The 13,623-nt window shown below is 39.3% G+C and overlaps 1 protein-coding gene across 2 annotated transcripts in view; it reads right to left on the bottom strand.

The window, feature by feature from the left end:
• LOC125712374 (clathrin heavy chain 1-like) overlaps window positions 1-13,180 on the bottom strand; it is a 31,650-nt gene extending 18,470 nt beyond the window's left edge. For both annotated transcript variants that reach the window (XM_048982337.1, XM_048982338.1), the window contains exons 1-9: window positions 12,868-13,180; window positions 10,033-10,240; window positions 6,472-6,740; window positions 6,033-6,194; window positions 5,653-5,766; window positions 4,970-5,143; window positions 3,030-3,227; window positions 2,718-2,918; window positions 407-559 (exon numbers count right to left, since the gene is read on the bottom strand). In XM_048982337.1, the coding sequence (XP_048838294.1) occupies window positions 407-559; window positions 2,718-2,918; window positions 3,030-3,227; window positions 4,970-5,143; window positions 5,653-5,766; window positions 6,033-6,194; window positions 6,472-6,740; window positions 10,033-10,240; window positions 12,868-12,909 (1,521 nt within the window). In that variant the 5' untranslated portion in view covers window positions 12,910-13,180. The remainder of the gene's footprint in view (window positions 1-406; window positions 560-2,717; window positions 2,919-3,029; window positions 3,228-4,969; window positions 5,144-5,652; window positions 5,767-6,032; window positions 6,195-6,471; window positions 6,741-10,032; window positions 10,241-12,867) is intronic.
• Window positions 13,181-13,623: the final 443 nt, after the last annotated feature.

Genomic DNA, 13,623 nt, shown 5'->3' with positions numbered 1-13,623 from the left:
TCTGACCTGCAGATCAATCTTTCTTTTTCCAGAAAGATAAAAAAGTGAGATTCTTTCTTTTATTCTATTAATAGTGTGTAATTAAGTTCCCAGGGTAATATTTGTGAAATATTTTCACTGAAGTTAAAAACAGTTTTAATTTAGGTTATCAAAATAATCGATTAATCAAAGACAATACTGACAGCAAATTAAAGATGCATCCAATGCATCTAATCATTCGCTCAAAAACTTTAACTGAATCTGAACAACTTGGGGCCAACAACTTACTCCCCTAATAGCAGCTAAAATGGCCTAATTGCTTCTGGGCTCAATAAATCCACAATTGTGTATTACAGCTCCCATTTTATCCATATCCCCAGCTGAACCTCTATTTAAAATTTCTAAGCATACCAGAGGTATATTTCACCTTTTTGGCATACAATACTATCTTCTGGAACTGTCCTGTCTCTGCGAAGCACTGGATCACTTTGTTTGGAACATTTGCTCTCAGGTAGACACTCAGGGCTAGAGTAGGATCCACAGACTTCACCAGATCTCCAAGCTCTTCTGAACACTCCAGCTACAGGGGCACACAGAGACAAAAAAAAAGGATTTCAGTCTGCGAAAGTTCCATCTAAAGGGTACAATTATTTAAGCGATTTTTACCAAACACCATAGTTAATCATTCACTTTAAAGTCTGATGCATTCCGTTTAAGCATTCCTCTAATTGATGAATACTGATGGCATTAAAGAGAAATACACCCACAAGAGGCAATTACCAGGGTCCAAGCACTCTCAGATGTGCCATCTTGGAATAAATTGCTCTTCATTTTATATAATCAGATGTATTTATTAAGGTGATACATTTTTTTATAAAACTAGGGGTAAACCGATTTTCATGATTTTTTTTTAAAAAAGGGTTGTAAAAATAAGAGATAATCTAAAGATCACCAAAATTCGAGACTACGGGATTTTTCATCAGAACCACATATTACCTTGAAAAGGTACTGGCCAATAATCTTGGAACAAGCAGCTATGAATTCAAGATTCTGAAAAATTCCTGAGGCGAAAGGAGGTCTAAGCCTGTACTTCATAGGTTGCTATATGAAATGGGTCTCTAACAGCCTTTGATCAGCATGGTCCACACTCAATTCTGTGAGAACTTGTAACATCAGTGGTCCTTTAACGAGGTGGGCTTCGTCAATGTCAATTGATTCATACTGACCCAAGGAATTATGAATAAAAAAAAATAAATTTTAATTATTTCTGAGTTATGATCATAAACGTGAAATGCCTCGGCTTTCTCAAGGTTGGTTCCTTGGTGGCAGGTTCATTGGATTTTATCATCTGAAAGCTTTTGTGCCAGATATATGCAATTTGAACAACTTTTGTATTTTTTTCTAAAAATTACAGTTTTTTTTTCATTCAAATTCATGTCATTTTTTCCTTTTACATTGTTTTCCTTAAAAATGTGATTTTTCTTCTTAAAGGTAGAGCCTTCGCAGGTTAGAAATTTGGGTTTATATACCAGGTCCTTGGAGATCTTGGGTTTCCTCAGACTTTTTTAAAGAAAATTGCTTTGACGTCAATGTGTTTGTGAAATAAAGAATTTTTTATATTCTGAAGTAGTGCAGTGGAGTATCTTCTTGTAAACTGGACATCTTCCTTGGAATGTCCTTCTAAATGTACTTTTCAAATTTTGTAAGAATTGCACCTTATGTTACAAACATACAAGCCACTTAAGTAATGAATGTATTATGTTAAAGGATTGTCGTATCCTTAACTTTTAATCGTGAGTTTGAACAGAGGATTCTTGTCAAATTTTGTACAAATTGGGTCAATGGTCAAGGACAAGTTAATCTTCGAATTATTTTTCCATACTATTCAAAGTAGGATATTCAAGATGGAAGACAAAGTATTTGAGTATCTGAGTTTCAGCCAAATGGGCACATTCAGATGAATGTAGAACTTTGATCCTTGTATGTAATTCTTGTGATATTTGCCCATTTATAAAACGCTTCCCTGCAGCATCAGCTAGAGGAGTATATTTATGAAAATTCCACAGAAGCATTACTTACCAAGAGGACACCTGAATTCTAATTCTAACCCAAAATAATATTCTACATATACAAATTATGCAATTACAGTGCTCCCTAAAGACCTAACTGTACCAAAATTTGGCATCACCCACAGAATTCTGCATTAATCATGTATGTCAAGGTTCATGCGAATCAGACCCTATGTTCAGAAGATGCATGTGATTATATAGACAAATACATATTTTTTATTATTCATAAGATTACTATGGGTAGACCATTGGACTTGAATTGAAATTTCTTTAACAAAGTCTCAAGATTATCCTTTTGAAGTTTTGTGTAAATTGAGTGTCTAGGGTGTTTCTTTTAGAATTTTGTATTTTTTATCAAAATCACGGGGGTTGGAAGATCGCCTGGATGTGGTTTTCAATGCCATTAGACTGGGTTTGAATGATTCTTCCAGATAGTATGAGACATTTGACTGTATCCTGTATGGTTCTTGAGAAATTTTCCAAAATGAAAAAAATATATATTATAGCACCACCTTGTTGCGTGGACTAATTACCAGGAAAAGTGAATTCTTTACGATATGCCACAGCCCAGAGAAATCTGGATGGCACATTTGGCTCTAAGATGAAATAATGAAAGAAACTACATGTGAACTAAACATGAACACAAAAACTCCCTCACATCACCGATACCTTGTCCTCTTTCAGCCATTTCTCTAGAAGCTGCTTGCGGCCTTGCTGCAGAACAGGCCTACAAAGTTCCAGAGACTCAAATTTGTTGAGCTGGCCCTGGTCCAGTAAGATGCCGAAATACTGCAGCAAGGGGGACGTCTGGCCAGGCTGGGCTGGGACACTCTGGAAGCGACGGATGGTGTCAGGGGTCCGTAGGATACCCTGAAAAAAAAAGACTGTCAGCCTTCCCTCCCTGGGAAACACCACTGTTAGCCTGAATTAGCCTATGGCATGTCATAGAACACAAGATTAAATACTGCTGCATTGAGTTACCTTTGGTGCATTAGCTGCCACTTTTGCGGCCTCTGAGTAGCTTCCGCCTGCAAAGAGGTTGTTGAATTTGCGTGCAAAGAGCTCCTCAGCCCCGGCCAGATTGTTGCGGACGGCCATGCGCAGGGCCAAGTCAGAGTTCTGCAGCACGTTGGTGATGTAGGGAATGATGTTCTCCTCCTCCACACACACTGAAAGCACCTGCAAGTGCAAATAACAGTAATAAATACACACAGGCCCAAAATGGGATAGTTTCACTCAGCAAAGAGACGTTAACCAATGGTTGAAAAAAGAGGAAAAAAAACAGAACTTCGAATAGGCTGGCAGTACAACAAGCTAAAGCGCTACACAGTCCCAATAAAGCCTTAAGAAACAGATATAATGTATATGAAGAATAGGGGTGGTGGTGCAAATGCAACCCATGGCTCCGTGTGTGTGGAGTTGGCATGCATCCCCGTGTTTCTGTGGGTTTTCGCCCACAGTCCGAAAACATGCGGTTAGGTGAGTTGGTGTCTCTGAAGTCCTCCTTGCATGTAAGCCTGTGTCCTGCGACAGGCTGGAATCCTGTCCAAAGTGTCGCCTGCCTTGTGCCCTATGCTACCTAGAATAGGTTCCAGACTCACCGTGACCCTGTAAAGGATCAACAATTATGGAATGAAATGTACAGATCGATAATGATTTTTAAAACATGTAGGTAAGCAGCTGTGGGAGTACTGCAGTAGACCACAAGCCGTGACAAAGCCACTCGAGGCTAAACAAAAGTCTCAAGGTCTAAGAGGATTAGACTTAATTGCGCTTCCCCAGATCTATCACAAGTAGGCCCGGCAGGGGGCGTTTCCACTATGAATATGCTAAGGATGTGGCACTGGGGAGATTTCACACACAAGGACACTGCCATATTTTTTCCCATTTTGCACTATTATTCAACCAGAGGAGAAGCCAGTGGTGAAAATGTTACTGATCAGAATAACAAAGTGAGCACAAATACTGGGGTGAAGTTTAAGGAAACACTGAGAAATATTCTACAGAGCCAGACTATCACTAAATATACTGACTCAGCCAACAGGAGTCATTGAGTTAGAGGATGGAAGTATTAAGGATGATCTCTTGCTTGGAGTAACATGTAGAGCCCATCAAATAGGTCTATATCCCATTTCAGCTCCACTAAATATTTGATGGACATCAGTGGTTTACGGAAGAATTATTTATTACTGGTCAAGATCAGGTGTCCATAAATGAAAGGAGAGACTGCAAGAGCCTTCCTGCTTGTTTACCCTACTAATCATACTCTTCTGTTTCAATGGAAAATTACCACCAAGTTTACAGTTTTTTCCTTGCAAAACCCATAAATTATTTTATAAAAAGCTTGTTCTCAATTTCTCCCAGTTTACCTGATCTAAAGATACCAATAACAGGAATTAAAAACAAAATATTCAGTTATAAATGTGTTGACACGCAATTTCGAAAAAAATGATGAGGACACCGTAATGCCTAGTTAGCATCCAGCTAGAAGCATGTAATCACCAAAGATGTAAGGTGTTAAAAGTGCAACAAGGTAGCCCCCAAAATAGTACTGGAGAGTACAATCATGAGTTCTGGAGCTTGTCTGCCAACATCAGCCAGTAGCCAAGTCAACAGCCAACCTTCTGCATAATGCAAAAGAGTTTCCATACCTGGAGTGCAGTAAACAAACAGTGTTGCACAATGGATGCTGTGACGGACAATCACATATTCAGTCGCAATAAAATGAAAACTAATGTAGCACAAAGGTTTGATTTGCCATTACTGTATAGGAAATGTATTTCAGCTACTATCCATAACCCAGCAGCTGTACAACCTGTGACTAATCCTAGGTTTACAGCCACACCACTGCCTTAGAGATGTTGCATCCTGCACAGCATGGGTGGTCTGCGAGACACAACACAAGGAGCGGAAAATGATACCTGTCCCTTCCTGTTGACTCCAATGATCCCAGCAGTGGCTTCATGGGGAGCCGTGACGAAAATGGTCTCCCCACTGATCCTGTTCATGTAGATACAGGTACCCGTCTCCAGGTCATACAGATGGATGTAACCGTATTTGGTGATGAGAAAGACAACATCCTGCTTGGAACTTATCTAGAGAGATGCAGGGGAGTGAAGTGGGCGAAACATTAGCTTACATTTATTTATTTAGCAGAAGTTTTTACGCAAAGTGATATAGAACGGGGGGGGGAGCGAGGTCAGCCGGTCCCTGGAAGAACTGGGGTTAAGTGTCTCGCTCAAGGGTGAAATCACTCTGTGACCTATAAATTTGAGCTACTGAGTCTCACGTTACCCCAAAAACATGGACATTACATTGTGAGGTCTTAAATCGGAAAGGAGAGAGAAAATAATTCGTAATTCTCGTTCAGCATATTTCCCTCGAATTTTATTGCTCACTGGGATTCAGGATATCATCTCGCAAATCATGTCAGCAGCTGAAGCAGTTTAGAGGTTATCTGTAGGAGAAACAAATATACTGATCTGTGAGATGGAGATGTGAAGTCCACGAGAGATAGACAGAGTGCAAAACTAAGGTGCAAAATCAGAGTGCCCAGCATGCAACATGAATGAGCTTTGGTTAGATACAAAGAGACCTGCAATACCTGCATGGCAACAGGGAAGTCGTTCTGGGCCTCAGGAGGGAAAAAGACATCCATGGCTTTCTTCGGAAAAGGCTGGTTACCCGTCGGTGGCGTTCCCACTTCAATAATATGTAACTAAGCAGAAATAAAAGTACAAAACGTCTGACCATCTAATTCTGCAGAACAACACATATACAGAAATGTTCACTATTAGTTAATCATCTTCCACGGGTATCAGCATCTAGATCACACACAGACATAAAAATCCTGGCTTTTCTTCCTTGTTCATAGATCATCACATATATTATAGCTTTACTATAACTGATAAAGAAAATCAAGATCATTTCCAGGGTCGTTTCCCCTAGAGGCCCCCCACTGTCCCATTCCCCTCATAATCATACCTTGCCCCCAGCTTGACCTCGAACAGCAAAGCAGAAGAGAGTGGACTCCTCTGCATTGCCCTCCATTTTAAACTGAGCAAAGCTAGCAGCATGACCTTCTATTGGCTGGGAGACCTTCCTGTCCACAGAGTACAACTGCATGGCACCAACGACACGGTTTTGCTAAAAAGGAACCCATTAAATTCATTAAATAACAAACCAAAGGAGACAGACAGACCTGTATATAAGCCAACATTATGAGCTGCTTCTCAAGAGATGTTGTGATGAATGTTTTCAGAGTTTATCATTACTGTACAAAAGACCAACAGAATAGCATTTTTGTACTTGGTGTTTGCGTTTCATACATTGAATAATTTTATAATGTGTTCATTGATAAATCTTCCATTTTGACTGAATGCATACTTGCCACACTCTAAACAGAGACCACAGCCCACTGTACCTGTGCAGAAATGCCAATCAAAAGCAGCCACTTCTGCTTGGCATCGGTGCGATAGTTGATGATCTGACAGCCTGCCAGACTGGAATGCCGGTCGAAAACTTTCAGTGGTTGCGACTCGCCCTCCATGCCCCAGTGGTAGACCGCGTTGTCTGTGACCAGAGCCACTGTGTTGAGGGAGATCCACTTCCAGAAGGTGACATCTTCAGTCATGGTGTGGGCCTTCATCTTGCTCTTCATCTCGATGTTGAAGATCTGAAGGGTTTTTGCCGCTGCGAATAACACGAAAGCAAGAGTTAAAAAAGTCAGACTGGAAAAAAACAAATAGTCATTAACTTTGCATTAGGCAAGATAAAGAGAAAGATCTTCAAGGTAAGAAGAAAAATGCAAAAAAACCCCAGCACAGGATCATAGAAAATCCCTGCCATTGGACAGGGTGGATTTTTTTGCTATGGTCAATCACTATAGAGGAAATAGACCATAACTTCACCATATAAACATTATACATTTATTAAATAAGTATAAAAACCGATATACTAATAATGATCATCAAACAGTAAACAATAAAAAAACAATAAACATCAGTGACTTCTGTGATCTTCGAGATCTTGTAGGAGAATTGGCTGTTGCACATTATCTCATTAGAGAGAATGAATTAAAATACAATTATCCTTTACTACAATAGGACAAAGCTGTCCAATTTATCGATTATAAAGATGAGAAATTTCAATACAAATGTAACCTTAATACACAATTGCAGCAAACTGCAAAGAAATCAACTCATCCAGAACCAGCAGGAAAGCCCAAACGTGGAATTACACAAAGCTCACAGATTATACCAAGAGCTTAAACCCCACACACAGGCAAAAACATGCAATACCCACGCTAATCAGGGTAAAACGCACACCAGTCTTTTAAAATCTAGAGAGATTCATATCAAAATAATAAAAAAGAAAACATTAATACATATTTTCAATGTCTTGACAAAGAGATGATAATAATCATGGGTAAGTCAGTAAATATAAACTTGGCAGGAAATCTCAGGCTTGAAGGCTGGCGGTCTGCAGATGGCAAGCTGAATGAACGGACAGAGAGATGCATCAGTGGTAAGGTAAGGCACCACTGGTTGACCACAGAGAATTAAATGAGAGCAACACACATAACGAAAGCAAGATATCCAGGCACACACAGGTACACAACTGGAAGTCAGGAAAAAAGAACAATATTTGCTACGATTTACAAAGGGAGGGGAAAAAAGGTTTGTTGTATGAAGCTTGGTGACCACACATGGAGGACGAGTGAGACAGAGAGAAAATTGACACGACCCAAGAAATTAAGCTTACAATTATAAACAACATAACAAAAAGCAGGATACAAATCCCACCACAAGAGCTAATAATACTGGAATCACTCATTACCCACTGAGGGCAAACAGAGAAGACCACTGAAGCACTAGGATTTAGATAGCTTAGAAGGCACAATAGCATATGTGACCCATCACCACGAAATGAGTCTTATGGGTGTATTTCTACCAGTGCGACTTAAGACTCATTTCGTGGTGATGGGTCACATATATACCAGCTACATTTTTTAGTCTCTGGAAATCCAAAAAGTTAATTGGTGTTTTTTTCCTTGAGAAATACCTGCATGCCATTCAGAAAAGCAGTAAATATGATCACAACTATTTTGCTTTATGGTTGAATAAATAAAGAACACAGAACTAAATATACAAGTTAAAGCATACGGGTGAATTTAAACTGCTTTCACAATCCTGAATGCCTTCAGTTGCCAGCCGCATCATAACACATGACCGGCTTCTTTTATCAAGTGAAAAGTGACACCTTGTTTCAATAGCTAAATTATTCACACAATATCAGTACAATAAAAGGGAAGGGCAACAAACACCAACACTGAAAAAACAAAACCAACTCATTCCATTCCTATTTAAAAATATGCCAATTCACTTTGTTCAAGTTAAATACCAAAGTTATTTCCTGCTGAGTTACCATATTTAAATGGCCTTACACTCTGCTACAGTTACAAAAAAAAACTGCAATGAGCTATAGCAAGTAAAGATGCACATTCCCATCAACTGTAATGCATGTTATATATCATGTGCTAATAGAGGAGAATGATGGTTTAGGCCACATATGCTGACATCAAATACCCAAGCAGGAAGTCCAGCTATATTCTAATTTTTCAACTATTTAATCAAATGTTTGATTAAAACTGAATCCTTTCAAGTACCTTGCAGTAAATAAACAAACCAGTATTTGATCTGAAAACGACCATTAGGGATTACCCAGAATACTAGCCTGTGTGTTTGTGCTGTTGAGGCTACTGTTTGTGAAAACAATTGAATGGCCTCACATGCATTGAGTCATGCATTGAAGATGATAGAAGATCACATGATAGAAGATCACACTGGTTCAAGGGGAAATAGGCTATCGAAACAGCTAACATTCATACAGTCAAGATTTTCATAGCTGCTGGTGGAATATATTTACCAGGTCTGACATGATTTAACATAGGCGGCCCTTTATTAGATTGCCTTCTAATTAAATTAGCCTTGGTTGAGCCCTTGATAGAATCATGCACTGTCAATTACATAAAACCCAAATATATTTGTTTAACTATAATTAAAATAGTAAATCAATTTAATTAGAAACGTTTTAGAAAAACTTTTAGAAAAACTTTAGCTTCAAAAACAAAAGGTAAAACAGCTGTGTTTAAACAGATATTCCATTAAATTTTTCTAAGATTTTTCACGATAACAGGTACTTCTTAATGAGCGAGTCCTTAACTGACACAATACACACACACACACATTCACCCAATCAAGGCTTATCAGTCAACAGCACAGCGGCAAGAAAAAGTCTGAATAGCTGGAAAGAATGCCAGGACTATGATGGAAAATCCTGGTCTGCATGATATTAATATCCACAGATGGCACTAAATATATTTGTAGCTATCAAAGTATATATAAAGCTATCAAAGTAATTTTATTAACTCTTCATGCTAGGTATCACAGTCAAGATAAAAACACACACACACACACACACACACACACACACACACACACACACACACACACACACACACACACACACACACAATCCAAAAAGTGTTCTCAAAGACCATTCAGGACAAGATTGTAACTTCCACAATTTGTGAAAAGTAAATGTTAACTCACCATCTGCATACATAAGAAAGCCATAAAAAAAACAAACAAAAAGGAAATAAATTGTCATTGTACAATTTTAAAACATATATTCATAATACTCCTAAGTTTTAAAAAGCATAGGAATGTGATAGCCCAACACACGACTTAGAAGACAGACCAATATAAAAAACTAGGATAAATATCAATTACATGATATAAAACGCTGTGCAATAATTTAACAAATGCTGATACATCCATCTATAGCATGACTGTCAACTACTGAACCTTGTATTATTTTGGGAAACAAAAATTACAAAACCAACTGAACAAAACTGATAAGATCAGGGGTTACATAAGGAGAAGAATGTAACTCTCCTTTTCATCTGTGCTGCCTCTCCTACCTTTCAGGGCGATGACTTTGCTGGCGGGGTTCATAATGGCGCTATCTGCAGAGATTGGCCTGCGAATAGGGTTGTTTGGGTCGTTCATGTCAATAATCACCACCTGCGCTTGCTCGCCAACCTTCTCCCGGATGCAGATGAACTTGTCTGACTCCATGGTCAGAGTGCTGAATCCAATGTTAGCTGGATTTATACCCAGATTTTGGAGCTGCAGGGAAAATAATAAATAGTGTAACATAAGAAATGGAAAAGCCCAAATTTGCAGAGCTGATAACGAAGTGGAGGAACTGCTTCCTAAAGCATTTACATTTCAGCAATGTCATAACCAACGACATAACCGCTGAAACCCTGCACACAAAAGTAGGCGCTACTGTAAAGCTCCACTGAATCCTTAAGGAAACACAAAAAAGGTTGATCAGTTAATGAAGAAACATTCAAAGGCAAGAGGTAATCTTAACATTACACTGACCTGGGGAAATCTGGACGCACACTCCACCAAAAATCTAACAATTTCGATGCAACTGTGAACTCAATAAATGAACTTTAAATATACTGGAGGTTATTTACTTAAAATGTAAAACCTACACTCTCTTTCCTATACATTCATGCAAAACCGTACTATTGTAATATTAAACACACTTGACCCTAATATGTTATTTAAAATGTTTCAGAAACAAGACACACAGCCAGTTAAATGCACAGGACACATTGTGTTGTGGTGTGCTGCATTAATAACAGTGATAAAGTACTAATACTGTGCATTAAATCTGTGTGGTGTCTAAACAGAAAATGCCATGTGGCTAAACTGCCTGTCAGAACTGGAAGGCAGGGAACCCAGAGGAACCCCAACATAGAGATTACATACAGACAGGGTGGAGCATCCAAAGCTGATACCAACAACAATCAAGACAAACTGCTAGCATCTTCCAAGCTGAAAGTTTATGAGAAAAAAAATGTGCCAATGGGAAAAACTTTGGACAAATATATTCCAGAGCTTCGGGTTTGACATCCATCATGCATAAGAATGTTCTGCCAAATAGCTAAAAAGACAAATTAAATGGAGTACAAATCTGCTTTATTTGTTGTTGCCCTGAGCATGAAGGGTTAACAGTAATTAAGTAAACACATACATAATTTATCTGATACTTTTATCCAACAAAAGTTCACTCATGCCCCTGAACACTATATAAGTTGCTTCCCCCATAATGACAACTTCTTTACGGTATACCTTTTTGAGACTTTAATATGAGGTTCTTTATATATTTTCAAGTCTGTCGCACACTATATTTACAATGCGAAATATTTAAGTATGCATCGCTGCTCAGCATAGCAAATATACTTAACTAGAAAAAAAGCTTGGATGACCATCTATGATGAAGTAGTCAGACTAATACATGCATTATTAAGAAGTAGCTTTCAATGACCCAGAAAAAATAATTTGGAACACCTGTCCATCAGCTGTGGCCTATGATCCTAGAGGGATACAGGAATTACATTAGATCACATTCAACTTTATGGTTACTGTGCGCAGTACAGTGACAGACTCAAGGAAATGTAGGGAGCCAGCAATCAGACCCTTACGATTTTACAACCCCCACAAGCATTGCTATGGGCAATATATTATATTTGTTTGCAATTTGTTTACCTACTTTTATACATCTGAGCCACAACATTATATGCTCAAATAATGTACTTCAACAAATGACACGAAGGGACCGCTTCTTTCCTTCCATCCATTCATCCATTCGACATCTATACCCACTTGTCCTATGCAAGGTCGCAGGGGCTCCAGAACATATCCCAGAAACTACCGATGCAAGGCAGGGAATCATCCACGATGGGGTACCAACCCATCGAGGGCGCACGCACAAACACACACACATTCATACCTATCGATAATATGGCAACTTTATAAATTGTACTTTTCTTTATATTACGTATTCCCTTTTGAGCACAATCCAGGGGGCTACTACGCAGAGTGTATGGCTGTCCATGCGACAAAACTTTGCATGGTTAAGTAAACCTACGTTTCTATATTAGAAATGCTCATACGATGCTAATGTCTTACGTGTTAGAAATTAGACATATTCATTGATTTCATGCGTGTACTATCTAGTAATAACAACACTACACACACGGGGATTTCTTAAAAAATATACGTACGCCAGCAAGAATAACTTATAAACATCGCCTATTAAACAGCGCTTGGGTTTCGTATTAATTAACTACGAGGATACGGCACGGGGGTAGACACTGACAAAATCTAATGCAATCAAGCCGGATTTCTAAAAATAACCACACTTAAGCCTTAAGCGCAGCATTATAAAAATATAATAAAGGGGCCTTGCTGACGGTGACTTTGACAGCGAAAGCATCTCCCCCCTCCGCCAGCAGAGCATCCGCTTACCTTCGTATTTACCTGAGACCTCGCATTACGTTCAATTAAAGTAGCATTTAAAAGATTAAATAAGCCAAATGGCTATTTTATTATAGTACCTCACTAATTCGAAATCCACAATCCTAGCTATTTAATAACTAGTTAAGCCTAATATAAAAAAAATGCTAAATCCAGTTCCTATCTTTTAGCCCCTAACACATGAGACATGACACTAACATATAACACTGGAAATGATAGTTTATAGTTCATCTGTCGAGCTGATCTGTTCCAGCATCATAGCAACGAGACCCGAGTTGCCAGCTAACCCGCCGGCTGCTGTTAAACAAATAAGACCGGGAGGGAGGTCATTCATTTACAGCAATGAACCAGCTTCCTCGGATCGATGGGCTTTCGACCAAACACCCTCCCTATTATGTCCGTTTTCCTCCCCATGATACCTGCAGGTGCTCCTGGAATCGGATAGGCAAGATCTGAGCCATGATGGTTCCTCTCTCCTCCTTGTCCCAGTTCTCCTAGATAACCGCTACTGCTTCGTTTTTCGTCAGATGGGATCCAAGAAGCTAAAGAAACAAGAGGGTCTGAAGAATGGAAGGTGGGGGGTTCAAATCTGGTTAAGGTGGAGGAAAAAATATCTTGCTGACTGGCGCGCTTAACTCCCCGCAGGTAGATGTTTCCCCTGAATGAAGACCAGCGGCCCCACCACTGAACTCCCAAAGCCCGCAATGGCGGCGGAGACACCGTAGAAGGGTACAATGCGGAAAGAGCTCCGGCCCTTAGGAGGCGGAGGGATACGGCTCCCGTAACGGCGCCTGCACCAAGTCAGAGGACGCATATAGGTGCATTTAGTGCCCTTCTGTCACGACCAAGAGATTTTGCAAGATCTTTGAAAATATTTCAAATTCAATAATAGTGAATTAATCTGAAAGAACGTATGCTGACCCCAAGGGCGACGGAAGCTTTAGCCACTACTATACAGAGAAACATTCCTTTTTGTTCAATTTTTTTGGGATTGATAATTTAGCATAACTTTTAGGCTGGATGTAACCCTAATTTGAAATTCGATTGGTCCGGCCCTATAAGGAACACGATATTCCTGGGACTATTTCTTTGCTATTCGTGGTGGTATATTGACGTCAGTGCTTGTTTGACAGTTTGAGGCATGATGCGGGACTTGCTGCGTAGACGCTGCTTAG

The sequence above is a fragment of the Brienomyrus brachyistius genome, chromosome 17, assembly GCF_023856365.1.
Source record: "Brienomyrus brachyistius isolate T26 chromosome 17, BBRACH_0.4, whole genome shotgun sequence".
Lineage (NCBI taxonomy): Eukaryota > Metazoa > Chordata > Actinopteri > Osteoglossiformes > Mormyridae > Brienomyrus > Brienomyrus brachyistius.
Note: the sequence above shows the minus strand (reverse complement) of the source record. Positions and strands in the feature narration are given on the sequence as shown.